Source organism: Eucyclogobius newberryi, unplaced genomic scaffold, assembly GCF_026437365.1.
Source record: "Eucyclogobius newberryi isolate DKJ021-1_F unplaced genomic scaffold, fEucNew1.0.hap1 SCAF_2, whole genome shotgun sequence".
NCBI classification, from domain to species: Eukaryota; Metazoa; Chordata; class Actinopteri; order Gobiiformes; family Gobiidae; genus Eucyclogobius; species Eucyclogobius newberryi.
The window spans coordinates 23242828-23258751 of record NW_027315834.1 but is presented as its reverse complement, the minus strand read 5'-3'; the positions used below and the strand labels follow the sequence as shown (position 1 = coordinate 23258751).

Below are 15924 nucleotides of genomic sequence, written 5' to 3'. Positions count from 1 at the left end.
TATTTTAAATGTACAAGGCATGTTACATTAAACATAGCTTTGTGGACATATATGTGACCAGTGACCCAGTCAATCACTATGATTGTATCAACTCTACATGAAGTTGTTTGTTATGGTCTCAAGTTTATTAAAAAAATAACACAATCAAGTGTTAATAATGATCAAATGCACTGTGATAATCAACTATAACATATTTCTTAACAGTGTTTTTTCTTTGGGTTTATCGTTATGATATGAGATATACTTATATCTCAGCCTTATCGCACTAGCCCAGACTGTTGTTGCTTTTAGTATTGAATATTAGAATTTGAGTTAAAAAGTATCTTGTTGGTAAAGAATGACTCAGCACTGTTTCAGTCTGGGAACAGCTGGGTCTTTGTGGGTGAAAGGCATTCTTTGCTCTCACTGCATGTGTTTATAGAGCTTGACAGATGAATTGATCAGTCGTAGCCTATGTTCATAAATCAGACCAATTGAACAAGAGAGAATTACAGCTTGGCCTCTTTGAACTGCTGGGACAGACTGAGCAGGTTGGTTATTGCAGTCTGTCTAGCTCTCTTCAGTAACAGCTGCAAGGTCACCTCCGTGAACACTTAAGCTTAGTGAGAGAGTTAACTACACCTGAAGCGAGCGTGTCAGAGGAAGAAGTTCCAGTGCACCAAGTGCGCTTAAGGAGTCCTCCTCCCTCCCTGTCGATGGCCCCACGCCTGAGCGCCTCTCTGACAGGCACAGAGAGGACAGCCAGTCCCCAGCTCCGACCGCACTTACTCTGGGTTAGTCACATGGGACACGGAGGAAATACAAAGAAACAACCTGAGCATACTAAACACTTTGGCTTTAGTCTTTAGTCTAGACTCAAAACTAGAAGGTGCAAAAAGAGAAAAAATAAAGCAGACTGGATGAACAAATATATATATTTGTAATTTCACATACAAATATATACATTTCGTGTATTCAAAATGACATAATTCTTTATACACCCTGCAATTTCCCTTTGTAAAATAACAAATGGCTAATAACAAATGGCTAATTTCTTGGAAATGTATTGCTGATAATAATAGTAATGACAAAACTTGGGGCCTCTCCTTGAACCGACACCTTAACGTGGTGGAGGGGTTTGAGTGCCCGAATGATCCCGGGAGCTATGTTGTCGGGGGCTTCATGCCCCTGGTAGGGTCTCCCAAGGCAAACAGGTCCTAGGTGACGGGTCAGACAAAGATCGGTTCAGAAGCCCCCTATGATGACAACACGAACAAGGCAGTTTACGTCGCCCGGATCGGCGTCACCGGGGCCCCATCCTGGAGCCAGGCCTGGGATGGGTGCTCCATGGCGAGCGCCTGGTGGCCGGGTCTTACCCCACGGGGCCCGGCCGGGCACAGCCCGAAAGAGCGACGTGGGGCCGCCCGAAAGAGCGACGTGGGGCCGCCCGAAAGAGCGACGTGGGGCCGCCCTCCCGTGGGCCCACCACCCGCAGGAGGATCCATGAGGGGCCGGTGCAGAGAGATCTGGGCGGCAGTCGACGGCAGGGGCCTCGGCGACCAGATCTCCAGACACAGAGACTAACTCTGGGGACATGGAATGTCACCTCGCTGGGGGGGAAAGAGCCTGAGCTTGTGCGGGAGGTTGAGCGATACCGACTAGATATAGTCGGCCTCACCTCCACGCACAGTTTGGGCTCTGGAACCCATCTCCTCGAGAGGGGCTCCACTTCTCTGGTGTTGCCCGCGGGGAGAGGCGGCGGGCTGGTGTGGGCTTGCTGATAGCCCCTCAGCTCAGCCGCCACGTGTTGGAGTTTACCCCGGTGAACGAGAGGGTCGCGTCCCTCCGCCTTCGGGTGGGGGACAGGTCTCTCACTGTTGTGGCGGCCTACGGGCCGAACAGCAGTGCAGAGTACCCGGCCTTCTTGGAGTCCTTGGGAGGGGTACTGGACAGTGCACCGACCGAGGACTCCGTTGTTCTACTGGGGGACTTCAACGCCCACGTGGGCAATGACAGTGACACCTGGAGAGGGGTGATCGGGAAGAACGACTTCCCCGATCTGAACCCGAGCGGTGTTCAGTTATTGGACTTCTGTGCTAGCCACGGATTGTCCATAACAAACACCATGTTCAAGCACAAGGGTGTTCATCAGTGCACATGGTACCAGGACACCCTAGGCCGGAGGTCAATGATCGACTTTGTTGTCGTGTCATCAGACCTCCGGCCGCGTGTCTTGGACACTCGGGTGAAGAGAGGGGCAGAGTTGTCAACCGATCACCACCTGGTGGTGAGTTGGATCCGCTGGCGGAGGAGGAATCCGGACAGACTTGGCAGACCCAAGCGCATTGTGAGGGTCTGTTGGGAACGTCTAGTGGAGCCCTCTGTCAGTAGGGTATTCAACTCGCACCTCCGGGAGAGCTTCTCCCATGTCCCGGGGGAGGTTGGGGACATTGAGTCCGAGTGGACCATGTTCTCCGCCTCCATTGTTGATGCGGCTGCTCGGAGCTGTGGTCGCAAGGTCTCCGGTGCCTGTCGTGGAGGCAACCCCCGAACCCGGTGGTGGACACCGGAAGTAAGGGATGCCGTCAGACTGAAGAAGGAGGCCTATCAGGCCACTCTGGCTTGTAGGTCTCCGGAGGTCATCGACGGGTATCGGCAGGCCAAGCGAGCCGCAGCTCGTGCTGTCGCAGAGGCAAAAACCCGGGCCTGGGAGGAGTTCGGGGAGGCCATGGAGGAGGACTATCGGTCGGCACCAAAGAAATTCTGGCAAACCGTCCGGCGCCTCAGGAGGGGGAAGCAGTGTCTCACCAACACCGTTTACGGTGCGGGTGGAGGCCTGCTGACCTCGACTGGGGATGTCGTCGGACGGTGGAAGGAATACTTTGAGGATCTCCTTAATCCCTCAGTCACGTCTTCCGAAGAGGAAGTAGAGACCGGGGACTCGGAGGCTGGCTCATCCATCACCCAAGCTGAAGTCACTGAGGTTGTTCGCAAACTCCTCGGTGGCAGGGCTCCGGGGGTGGATGAGATTCGCCCTGAGTACCTAAAGTATCTGGATGTTGTAGGACTGTCTTGGTTGACACGTCTCTGCAACATCGCGTGGCGTTCGGGGACCGTGCCTCTGGACTGGCAGACCGGGGTGGTGGTCCCTCTGTTCAAGAAGGGGGACCGGAGGGTGTGTTCCAACTACAGAGGGATCACACTCCTCAGCCTCCCAGGTAAGGTCTATTCCAAGGTACTGGAGAGGAGAATCCGACCTCGGATTCAGGAGGAGCAGAGTGGTTTTCGTCCCGGTCGTGGAACACTGGACCAGCTCTATACCCTCCATCGGGTGCTCGAGGGTTCATGGGAGTTTGCCCAACCAGTCCACATGTGCTTTGTGGATCTGGAGAAGGGTGTCCTTTGGGGGGTGCTCCGGGAGTACGGGGTCCGGGGCCCTTTGCTCAGGGCTGTCCGGTCCCTGTATGACCGGAGCAGGAGCTGTGTTCGCATTGCCGGCAGTAAGTCAGACCTGTTCCCAGTGCATGTTGGACTCCGCCAGGGCTGCCCTTTGTCACCGGTTCTGTTCATAATTTTTATGGACAGAATTTCTAGGCGCAGTCAGGGGTCGGAGGGTGTCCGGTTTGGGGACCACAGAATTCCATCTCTGCTGTTTGCAGACGATGTTGTCCTGATGGCTCCATCAAACCCGGACCTGCAACATGCACTGGGACGGTTTGCAGCCGAGTGTGAAGCGGCTGGGATGAGAATCAGCACCTCCAAATCCGAGGCCATGGTTCTCGACCGGAAAAAGGTGGCTTGCCCTCTCCAGGTGGGTGGGGTGTCCTTGCCCCAAGTGGAGGAGTTCAAGTATCTCGGGGTCTTGTTCACGAGTGAGGGAAGGATGGAGCGTGAGATCGACAGGCGGATCGGTGCAGCGGCTGCAGTGATGCAGTCGCTGCATCGGACTGTTGTGGTGAAGAGGGAGCTGAGCCGAAAGGCAAAGCTCTCTATTTACCGGTCGGTCTACGTTCCTACCCTCATCTATGGTCATGAGCTTTGGGTAGTGACCGAAAGAACAAGATCGCGGATACAAGCGGTCGAAATGAGTTTCCTCCGCCGGGGGGAGCTCGGAATAGAGCCGCTGCTCCTCCACGTCGAGAGGAGCCAGCTGAGGTGGCTCGGGCATCTGTTCCGGATGCCTCCTGGGCGCCTCCCTCGGGAGGTGTTTCAGGCATGTCCCACCGGGAAGAGGCCCCGGGGAAGACCCAGGACACGCTGGAGAGACTATGTCTCTCGGCTGGCCTGGGAACGCCTCGGGATCCCCCCGGAGGAGTTAGAGGAAGTGTCTGGGGAGGAGGAAGTCTGGGAGTCCCTGCTCAGACTGCTGCCCCCGCGACCCGGCCCCGGATAAAGCGGCAGAAGATGGATGGATGGATGGATGGATGGATGGATGGACAAAACTTGGGCGTGACCTGCTTATGTGATACCATTTATAAATGGCATTACATTTATATGTCAAGTTATGTTTGTATCAGTTCAAAACATATTTTGATCATTGGGAACATTAACCAAATCTAACCGCAGACACCTGATATTTGATAAAACCCCAGTAATTTTGTGATGGTACAAAATAAAGATAATCCACAGCATCGAGAACCTTGAAAGTAAAGAACCCTAAAAGCTCATAAGTTGTTTGTTGTTTTGTTGGAAAAGCCAGAGGGGACACAGCTTTCTTTGTTCTTTTTGAGAAGCAAATGAGGCGTCTGCAAAAGGTTCGTCTCTCACAGAAGTTAAATGAAGCTCCACTAAGATAATTTGTTAAATCCCATCACAGCAACACTCAGATGACAAAATGATTGCCTTTATAATAAGTGATTTATATAGTTTACAAGTAAATGTATTGTTTTAACCAGCAACGAATCCATGCGTGACACGATAACAAAAGTAAAACTATACCATTAAACAGTAAAACTATACCATTAAAACCATTAGAAGCATGAGTCAGCCAGCTACTTGATCATTGGGATCCTATCATAATATATTGGGATTGAAATCATTATTCTGAGAAGGAGAAACATATCAAACACATTCCAGGGTTATGCTTACGTCACTAGTCAATATAATCAGAAAACACATGGGCAGTTCAGTTTCGATACACCCCTGGCTTGAGTAAATACAGGAACCTGGGCCGCAGACTGATAAAGCCATGTCTACACTGACAGCATTGCCTTGTTTTATGGTAAAACCACGTACTTTTGGAGAAGAACAGTCACCGGGCTTTTGCAAATGGGTTTGTGCTGATGGAGGAAGTAATGGCTCGGGATGAGACACTGCAGAGTGACACATTAGGCTTGACACTGGAACTGCAGAGAATGTTTTATTCTGTTAGAGGCCAGAATTAAAAGATGCCAGCAGTTTCTCAAAAAGTACAGCAATTACCAGACCTATTTGAATATATACAGGTAATAATAATGTCCATGTAGCTTATATTTGTACTTTTAAATCGGGTCTGAAGGAATCCTGAGCCTGAGTCACGTAAAGCCAGACCGAATTTTAGGAGAATAGAACACAAGAATAGAATACAATAAATAATTGAAAGGCCCTGGAAAAAACTTCAGAGCAGATTAAGACTGGAGCACAATATTTAGGTTAACTTTGGTCAAAATGTGCTTTCTTGTGCCTCCTTTTGATTTCAAACGAGGACATATTCTGTGGCAACTTTATGATACTAAGATGAGTGCATAAGTCAAATAAAATTCCAAGCATTCATTGAATTGAATAAACAGAACTCATGAAAAAGGCTACTATAATTAGGACATAAACTAAAAGCTCCAAACAGACCACACTTAAGATAAGATACAACACGATGCAGATGAGGACAAACTGAAAGCAGAGAGGATAATGAAGAAACAGAAAGAGGTTGTGTTTGGGCAGTGAATGATCGGAGTGAGAGAGCTAGACTTTCATGTACTGCAGTTCCCAGTTACATTCAAAGTAGGACAGCCTCTCTCAGCGCTGAAGCCTACAGCCATTTCCTCATCCAACAAATGAGTCAGTTGACATTATTGGCTCTCCAACACAAACTTTCGACAATAGTCGCAGGAAAGAGAATTTAACACATTACAAACTTGGCAATGACAAAAGTGGCAGCTGGACATTTGTTGGTTTTCAAATACTAAAGAGAAAAGGCCAGCAAACAATCAAACATACTGATATATTACAACACGTTTAAATATGTGCAGTATAAAACACATAATGCAGAAAGATATTTTTAAGCCCACATCTTTTTTGAACACCTTATTTTCCGGACTATAAGTCGCACCAGCCAAAGGATGCATAATAGAGAAGAAAAAACATATATTTGTTGCACTGGAGTATAGAATGCGGTTGCAAGTGTGAAAATAAGAAATAATATCACATATAAGTCGCTCTGGAGTATAAGTATATAAGTATAAACATAAGTATAAGTCGCACCCCGGCCATAACTATGAAAAAGGTTGCGGAAAATACGGTGTGTTAAATCAGAATACACCTGCACCTGGGTTTAATAAAGTAAATATTTTGCTTAAAATGCACTGAAAATTAATATATCGCTATGAATATTGTATATCGCTATGTAATCATATGACTAGGGCTGTGACAAAAAGCACCACAAAATGTCTCTAGTAATGGTATGATGACACATTTTCTTTCTTTTTTTACACCTTTGGGGCTCTCTTGTTTCGGAATCTGAACGGTGTAAAATAAAAGTCCTCTTAAGCGGCTTCTCAGAAATAAAAACAGTTTAGATACTCTTAACATTACACAGCTTTTGTAGTTTTAAGGGCCAAAGCAGGTGTTGCGTTTGAATATTACATACTGACATTGAGACATAAATATCAAACATTTTGCTCTGTCATTGTCTGAACACGATGAGAGAGTTGTGATCCTCGTTTGAACACATTTAGGTCACCACTATGCCGCCCTTGTACATCTGCCATTAAGCCAGCATGATACAAGACAAAACAATGGCGGCCTCTTTTGGGTCATGTTTCCTATCCAACGAGCCACTGTGCGATAGATCCTCACCCGCTGTCCCCGGAGTCAAGCTGTGCTCTCATTTATGCATTGTTTTTTTGGGTTAGGCGGGTTGAGCTATTGTTATGCAAATGACATATAGTCTTAGGTTTACGGTAGGAGCTGACAGTCGGGTCAGCCGTGCAATCTAATGGTCACAGGTGAAAATGTGCCTGACGCTCAATCTGGAATGAGATATTGGCCTATTTCTGACTTTTTTAGCGTATATCAGCCTTTATTCTTCAGCACCGGCCATTATTTTGTGTTTGAAGTGTTTGAAGAGGGAACTGCACAAAATGGGAGTACACGGCTCTCTTTGAGGTTTGAGGTCAAACTGGGCTGTGGGTGAGTTTGAGGTCAATTTAAATGACTTAGTTTGACAAAAAATATAAAAATCTTGATATCTTGAATTTTGATATTTTTTGTCTGGATTCTAAACATCAGCATCAGCCATGAAAAACAACATCAAAAAAATCTAAATGATCAATCACTAGTGAAAGCTAAGGTATGTGCACAAATTATTTTATTTTTCTATTAAATTCAATTAAGGACTCTTCAAAAAATTAATTAGTTTAGTTGTGTTTAAATTTTTAATAAGCAATCCAGTCAAAATAGAACTGATCAGTTATTTTGTACAGCCCCTCGCTCTCTAGAGGGGGAAGGAGGCAGCACCATGGCAGACATGTGAGGGAAGATTAAATCCCATTAGAGCCGTTTGAGCCATTAGAGTCAAAATGCAAGGCAATGCACAGCCTATTTCAGTGGAAGGGGGGAGTGTGAAGAGAAAATAAACATTGCTGGAGGAGGAGATGTGGATGTCAGCTCTTTATTAGTGCCTCCTGTGCCCTCCTATCTACAATTACTGTAGAATCTGGTTTGTGCAAACATCAATGCAATTGTGTCACAAGCAAAGCTCTCAAGCTAAATAACTGTGCAGCAGAGGTCTGTCAAAAGATTTTAGTACCGGTATGATCATGTGAACTTTTTATGAAAACTGTTGAGAAACTGTTGAAAAATGGCAATCAGAAATGCACTTTAATTGCACTATAATTATTATTTTTTTGGTTCTTACAATTGTATTGTGACCTGAAGAATTGTAATTATTGATTAACCTAATACTCTTGACATCCCTAACTGCCATTGCCATTTAACACAATGAATAGTAAAATGTCTTCCTCTAAAGTCTGATCTTTGCTCCAGGATTGGTTTGTCAAGAAAATTGGATTAACTGCAGAGACCTAACTAATAATCTTTATACCTTTTACGAATGGTTCAAATATATAATTCACCAAGCAGAATCGGTGTGACAAAAGGAGAGGCATGATAATAAAAGTAACATCTTTAAGAAAAAAAGGTAGCTTAATTAATCAGAGTAGGAAAGAAAGAATGCTAGTCTTTGCAAATATTGTGCAGTTCATGGTTCGTCCTGTTCCCTCATCCAAAGATTGAGTTAAAGCGCCGTCTCTTCTCATGTTTCCTACTGTTTCTTCCATAGACTGAGACTAAAACGATTAGCCTCCCGAGATGAAAGGACGGCCAGTGTGCCAGCCCTGTGTCGCTTTCCTTCTGGGTTCTCCGGGCTGCTGCTATCGTCCCTATAGTTCTCTTTAATCACACTCTGCGGACACGCTGCACAGTTACGGGACCAGTTGCCTGTGAACACGGAGCACGATGAGAGGGGAGAAGTTAGAGCCCGTGTATTTTCATCCATAAAGAACAACTTGGCACACATGGCTGCCCTCTAAAATGCTCCAACCTCTGCACTTCCCACAATGGAGCAGGACTGTGAGAGGTTTCACTCAGACAAAGAGCTAAGTGCTGGGTAAAAATAGAATTCCCAAGACTATTGAACCAGGGCAGTAGCTCTTAAGGCTATTTTGATTGTGAAAAGCAACGCAAATAGAAAAATAACAACCAGCAAACTCGACGTGCCATCAAATAGAATATTTTTATCTTGTAAATGAAATCATTTATGAATGAGTTTCCTGTTATACGCTGGATTTTGCCAAATTTTAAAAATAAATCTTAAGCATCTTTCCTTTACAACCCAGTGGCACAAGGGTCCCATATACACTCGTATATCCATTATTATCCTATTAATTATTGATCCGAGGCTTTCTTTAGCCCTCCTGAACTTTCTTATAGACGCACACAAACAGAATATGTACCCTAAGGAATAAATAAACAATATTGTGTTCCTTTGAATAGAATGTGGGTATTTTAGAGAGAGATGCACTAGATCCATGTGAAAGAAAGACCAAAACAACACAAACTGATTCACTACACAACCAAGCAATAAAAAACATAGTTAGAAAACTATACAAGGACCTAAGAATAAGGTCTGACCTTACAAAACGACTAATCGTAAAGTGTGATATCTTTTGAAGAGGGTCCTTACAAAGTCTTCAAATCAGGAAGGAATCTTAACTTGAAACCTATGAATAACTTTTGCTGTAAGTGAAATTGTAATTAAGAGATTTTATTAGTTCAAAATGTTTCCCTCCAGGTCCATGTCTTGTCTAAAGACAACCAAAACTGTAAATAACATGTGCGAGTGAATGAATGAGTTGAAGTACATTTTAAAATATTCTGTATTAACCTTAAAAAACAACACAAATAAATAATAACCAATTTGGTGACAATGTTTAATTGCACTGTCCCTGTTAAATACTGCAAATACATATCCATGCTGTAATGGGCCTTTGGGTGCATTTTCCCTGGGATGACATTAAATTAAACAAGTCTTCATATGTTCACGCACATGCTAAATTCCTCATTGACTTGACTCATTCATAAAAACTTGAAATGCAAAATAAATGCTCATCATTCTGTCACTGAGCAGACTGGATTTTCTAAAACTCTTCACCCTTTTTCCAAACATTAAAACACACACATATTTCAATGCTTCTCACCACATCGTTTGTATTTTCAGCAACGTGCCCTGCTGTGGTTGACAGTCAAAACAAGCACATCTCTCAGCATCGCTCTGACTGAGCGTAATGCTGGTCCATGGAGACAATGAGTGGGCGAAATGATAACGTGATACTCAACAGTAACACTGTAATAACACAGGAGAAGATCCTGCTGTGTGACCTGATTGTAGGAAACAGTGTGGTTTAGACATTTATTACACCAATGTTAAGAATATAGTCTTAAAGATGCCCATTCATTTTACCTACACTGAATTCAGCAAACTCTCTGTTTGTGGGTTAAAGTGTATTGTGTGTCCTTACCCTTATCCTCCTCATGGCAGCTACAATTTCCATTCGACTGTTGGGCCTTGGCACATCAAGACTCCCCACATACTGTTTCCAATCACAACAGAGCAGAGTCAGTAACTACAAACAATATGGGTTCATAAAACAGAGCTTATTATCACTATATACACTGTATCCCCAGGTAATAACATTCCAGTCATTTATAAAGCCTAAGATTAGTTAATTTACTGCTGATTGTACAATTTGGTGACATGCAGGATGTGAACATATGATGAAGTCCAGGGTTCCTCAGGTTCACACAGTTAAGGGCATGCTTAACTGAAGAGCTATTATATTGTATCGTTTAAAGAATGCTATTTCAGCCCCCACATTGTTCAGGCTTGATTGAAGTTCATGAAAAAGCATTCAGTCTAATGGAAAGCAGTGGCCTGTACCATGTGTCAATAGACAGAGTATTTACACAGAGCCTAACCTTGACTAAACACTTGCATACTGCCCTTGTGCTGATTCAAAACTTGACTTGCGTTGGAGCCAAACGCAGTGCCAATAACCCGCCTCCTGAAGTCAGCGCAGGCTCGAGGATCCTTGATCTCACCTTGGCTTGGAAATGTATCCCGTGCTGATAAGCCTCCTCGTTGTGCAGCGGGATCCTGGAGTCCGCCAGGTCGTCCACCAGGTTGTATCTGTTCCTCGCCGGCATCGCTGGAGAGACTGACCGATCAACAATCAAAGGCTGATGTGAGATTGGCGGCGGCTTTGCGATGATCCGCTGAGTCTGGACGGCGCGGCTCTGAGTCCCCGGTGGAGACGCGGCTCATTGTTTCAGAGGGTCCCGTCCTCAGATGAGTGCGTCTCAGATCCTCGGGCAGGAAAAAGCTTGGATTTGTTCTTCTCTTCAAACGCTCCCAGTGAGCTTTGAACAACTCGCTTTAGTTGTGGCAGCGTCCGTCCGCAGCAGGTGATGTTTTCTGCTCCGCGGGTGTTTTCAGTCACGTCCTGTTGGTGGTGATCACCCGTCTCCCTCTGGTCTCCCCCCGGTCTCCCCCCGGTCCCCCGGTCTCCCCCTTCAGGAGCTCAGCCCTTATTGGAGAAAAGTTCCCATGCATGATGCAACCGCGTCTCCACGACCCTCCTTCCCTCGGGAGGATACGATTACATTCACTCATACACTTGCTCCTCGTGATTATTCTCAGTTACAAAGCAAAAGAACGACTCAGAATCCACTGGGGAAAACTAGACATTTGATAGTCAATCTCTGCTTAAGTTTAGTCAAAGAGAGAGAGAGAGTGTGAGAAAAGTGAGACAAAATTACCTTTTTTGTAGTAACAGTACAATGTTATTATTTAGGTTTTAGGTTTAGGCTTCTCATGCTTTATTTAGGCCTGTTCTGCTGCCTTTTTTGTGCCATTTATGACTGGCCAGAATAAACAATTGATGAGAAAGTATAGGTTTGGTAAGTAGAGGTTTGGCATGATCAAGGGTTAGGCAGAGTAAACACAGCACCGATGCGCCCTCTGCTGGTCCCTGTGGTAAACGACGTATTTGCTTTATCTATTCTTATATTTAGACCAAAGCTGAACGTTATTGTTTGACTGACAAGCCTTTTGTGTATAGACGAGCAAAGTATCTCCATCGTAAACTCAAACCGTAGCTTAAAAATAAACATCAATAAAGTCTGAATCAATAATTGTGAGTGCTTGCATGTGTTGTGATTGCTGTCAAAATCGTATAAGCTTATTTAATTATAAAAGGAAAAACAATTGACAAAATCAATAGGCGCAAATTGGTTTAATTCACAAAGTTAAAGCAAGATCCGGACCCACCACACACACACACACACACACACACACACACACACACACACACACACACAATTTACATAACACAATACACTAAAAGTAACACTGACAACCCCTGTACCGTTTGCCTCAGACTCAGTCACTCGGTACATGTTGCCACCGCAAGGGAGTGAACTCAAACAAATACGGGTGGACCGCAAGGAAGAGGAAAAAAAAAGGTTCATCCACAGCATTTTCTTTTTCAAATCTCCCCCGGTGGGTCTGTAGTGTTCAGTCCCATTGTTAAACGCGCGTACAATCATTTCAACTCTTCCACAAACGCCCTGTCGGGGCTCAGAACTGTTCCCTTCCCTTTAAACAACAGTGACATCACACAATACCTGAGAGCTGGTGGTAACGGTCGGAGTGACAAAGAGATTCACAATATTGAGTGAGGAAAGAGGGAGGTTCTTGTAAACATAAAAACGGGGCGACACACACACACACACACACACACACACAACAGAGGCAACAGAAACACACAATCATCACGTCGCACCACGGCACATGCCAGCTGCGTGACAAAGGCAAATCATGGTTTATACTGATTGGATGTACCTGGGCGGTCTCATGTTTAATCCTGGTGACGCACACACACAGACAGACACAGACACACACACACACACACACACACACACACACACTGCTCAATCGTCACCAGAACAAAACCATAAGCATTCAGTGTGCATGTTTGACATCATCTAATGCCCTCACAGCATCTGCATGAACGCTGCGTCCCTTTGTTTGCTCAAAACATGGAGTATAGTATAGTATAGTATAGTATAGTGAGACTTCTGCCATGTATGATGGACGATAATTTAAATAACAGATTAGTCGGATTATTACACACAATCTCAAATGGTCAACAGTCCAAACGAGACCAGTTGCTTGCGTCCATGCGTCGGAAAACAACAATTTCCCCCGTTCAATACATTCATGATCACCTGAAGCCCACAGAAAGGAATGTTTAAATAAATGAATACATTCTTTGTATCAATACTCATAAATGCCTGGATTCGCTGCCATAATGTTAGTATTAATTCAAAGACAAAGGGTTATAATGGGTCAGAGTTATAATAATAAAAACAAGTGGTGTAAGTCAGGGGGTTGTATAAGAACTGAAAAAAAAAAAACATCAAAAGCAAATAAATGAAAGGGAAAATACTATTGTTTCGTCTCATTCAGGCCCTCCATTTGACATCTTCTCCTCATCTCCCTGTTTGTCGTGCTGAAGTCTGGCGTAAGTCACGGCGTCCCCTCTAAAAATGGAAAAGAAATGGAAGGTGGGTTAGTGGCAAACGGTTAGAATGTTACTGAAGGAAAACATGTGTAAGATCAAGAGAAATAAGGAAAATACGGACATATGTTGTAGTTAAAGACATAAAGAAACAAGAAGTGTCCGCCGCAGTATATTAAATGAACGTTATCTAGTTGTATCCGGCTGGTTTCTTACTTTTTGCCTAAGGATGCAAGGCCATACAGCACTCCTGTTGCAAAGGCGATGGCATTTCCAAATAGTGTAGTCAAGTTGAATCGCAAGATGACGGGGAATAGAGCCATCCTGCGAATTAGAGTAAAATGACAATAATTAAACTGTGTGACTTAGAAAAAAATATGTAAAATAATTAAATAGAAGATGCACTTACCCACAGTAAAACAGTGCCTTTTGCCAAGGCCTGAGCCGGTCTGCACGAGCTGCAATCGCATTAGCAAACTCTACAAACTGGCAACAGAAGGGGACTTCACACAGAAACAAAACACAGGCAGTCAACCTGAAAAAACAGTTAAAACAAAAGCTAAATCCACATGCATTTTAATACCATTTGTTGTTTCTCAATATTTTTTTTTTTTAAAAAACAAAAGCACGTGTGTGTATTAATAAAATTACTGTCATCTAGTTGTAGAGTAAAATGTTTAATGGTCTTTCCTTCCTGCTGCTGTCAGACTTTATAACAAACACTGTTAGTCCTGAACACTCGCAATACTGACCTAACCATGTGCAATTACTGTGCAATTACTGTGCAATTCATGTGCAATTACTGTCGTAATCACATGCAATGGTATTTATTTATTTTATCTTTATTATTTTTCCCCTCCATCCCTTGTTGGGAAATGGGAGGTTTTGTTTATAAGAGATCTTCTATTGAGTGTTTTTCAAACTTCCTATAAGTGATCTGTTCTTTTCCTCTGTATCTACCTGCGTTGCAACAATGTAATTTCCCCATGTGTGAACAATAAAGGATTATCTTATCTTATCTTAAACCATGAAATAAATGAATATAAATAGGACTTACACCATCCACACTCCAGCAGCAATATTTAACGGGTTAATAGTGACACAGTTCCACACTCCTGCAGTGGCACAAGCTGGTTTTGAATGGAAAAGAAAGCAAAAATGATATTTGAACTCAAGACCACGCACAGTCTAACACAGAGAGAGAGATAACAGTAATGTCCAAGAGCCACAGTGTTATTATGTCTGCAGAGAATGTGAGGCCAGACAAGCCCACACTGTCTCACACAGACACAGAGCCTGCTCAGACCTGCTTCAATAATACATTGAATATGCAACACTGTGTTAACGTGATACAGGACCACGGTCTCTGGTGTCACTGTGACCAAAACACCCACACAAGGTTCATGATTTATGCCTTATTAGGACGATATTGCATGGTTATGTGGGCTTAACGTGTGACATGGCAGAGCAGATATAATATCGCAGGTCTCCGGAGAACAGTGGGGCACAGTTTGCGGCTCTCAACACGGGTTTACTCACATATTCCTCCCAGGACTCCGGCCGTTTTGCAGAGCCATCGGTACCACCATGTCATGCCGTCATCCTCGGGAGCGGGTTTGGGCGCCGCTCCGGTCTCTTCAGAGCTCATTGCGCGTTCTGTTTAGGGCCAAAATGCGCTAAGTGAATGTGACGCGTGCGTGTGTCTGCGGCTGCTGTTCCCACCGCGATCCTACAGGCGGTGTCGGGGATAAACAATCAAAAAGTAATCGCGTGTAATTCCTTTGTTCGCCCTGTGTGTGGCCTGACGTTCACAGACGCACAACGCGCAGCATCCGAAGCTGGCGCAAACTCGGCCGCTAAAGGATGAACCTATGAGAGGTTGGGGGGGAAAAGGGTGTGTTTTACGGGACAAGACAAAAAAAGTGTCACCGTTTATCTTCCCTGTTACTAAAATAAATCCGGTGAAGCAGAGGCCGTTGTTTGAGTATTAGCAGCAGCGGCAGCAGCGGCAGCAGCAGCAGCAGCAGCAGCAGCAGCAGCAGCAGCAGCAGCAGCAGCAGCAGCAGCAGCAGCAGCAGCAGCTCTTCTGACGCGCTGACACGGTGTGGGCGGGGCCACGCTGCGTCATGGTTTGTTTACATGCGCAATGACGTGATGAGCGCGTGAAGACGTGTCCCTGACAACAGTGTTAGCTCCAAATGTCACTTCAATGTAGATTCCCTTTGCTCATTCTGTCACAGCGTGCGTTTTTTGACTGAGATTATATTAAAATACTTTGGAACATCTTTTAGTGACTGGAAAGCAATTGATTAACACAGTGTATGTGTTAAGATAATATATGCCTTTAATGTCCACACTTGGGGAAATGTTGGTGTTACAACGCAGTAAATACAGGGGGAAAGGACAGATAACTTATAGGAAGTTTAAAAAAAACACTCTTAATAGAAGAGAAAAAACTCTTATTAACAAAACTCATGTAAACAGGTTCTCCCATATCAGGGAATGGAGGGCAGAAAATAAAAATAAAGATAAAATAAAATAATAATACAAATTAAAATGGCTGGCATAAGACAAGTAATACTAATAATAATGGTAAAGTAAACACTCTTATTTA

General features: G+C 44.4%; 2 protein-coding genes across 3 annotated transcripts in view; both read right to left on the bottom strand.

The window, feature by feature from the left end:
* Positions 1–11110, bottom strand: part of LOC140367842 (carboxyl-terminal PDZ ligand of neuronal nitric oxide synthase protein) — a 33042-nt gene extending 21932 nt beyond the window's left edge. Inside the window, exons 1-2 of one of the 2 annotated variants that reach the window (XR_011928137.1) lie at positions 10831–11110; positions 10251–10322 (exon numbers count right to left, since the gene is read on the bottom strand). Coding sequence is in view for 1 of the 2 variants with exons in the window: in XM_072454567.1 (XP_072310668.1) it covers positions 10251–10322; positions 10831–10935 (177 nt within the window). In the remaining variant the exon portion in view is untranslated. The remainder of the gene's footprint in view (positions 1–10250; positions 10323–10830) is intronic. The other variant, XM_072454567.1, reaches the window with a different exon arrangement.
* Positions 11111–12865: 1755 nt separating this feature from the next.
* On the bottom strand, positions 12866–15205 carry cacfd1 (calcium channel flower domain containing 1). Its single transcript, XM_072454836.1, has 5 exons — positions 14850–15205; positions 14368–14440; positions 13720–13845; positions 13527–13634; positions 12866–13332 (listed from the first exon to the last, which is right to left on the bottom strand). The coding sequence occupies exons 1-5, from the start codon at positions 14956–14958 to the stop codon at positions 13251–13253; spliced, it is 498 nt and encodes a 165-aa protein (XP_072310937.1). The 5' UTR covers positions 14959–15205; the 3' UTR covers positions 12866–13250.
* Between the last annotated feature and the right edge of the window lie 719 nt (positions 15206–15924).

Bases quoted from the DNA above. Each gene is read 5' to 3' on its own strand.
- cacfd1 (XM_072454836.1), bottom strand. From the start codon at position 14,958: ATGAGCTCTGAAGAGACCGGAGCGGCGCCCAAACCCGCTCCCGAGGAT. The intron at 13,846-14,367 runs GTAAGTCCTATT...CTGTTTTTTCAG, and splicing joins GCTGCTGGAGTGTGGATGGT to GTTGACTGCCTGTGTTTTGT. The intron at 13,635-13,719 runs GTAAGTGCATCT...TCTAATTCGCAG, and splicing joins AAGGCACTGTTTTACTGTGG to GATGGCTCTATTCCCCGTCA.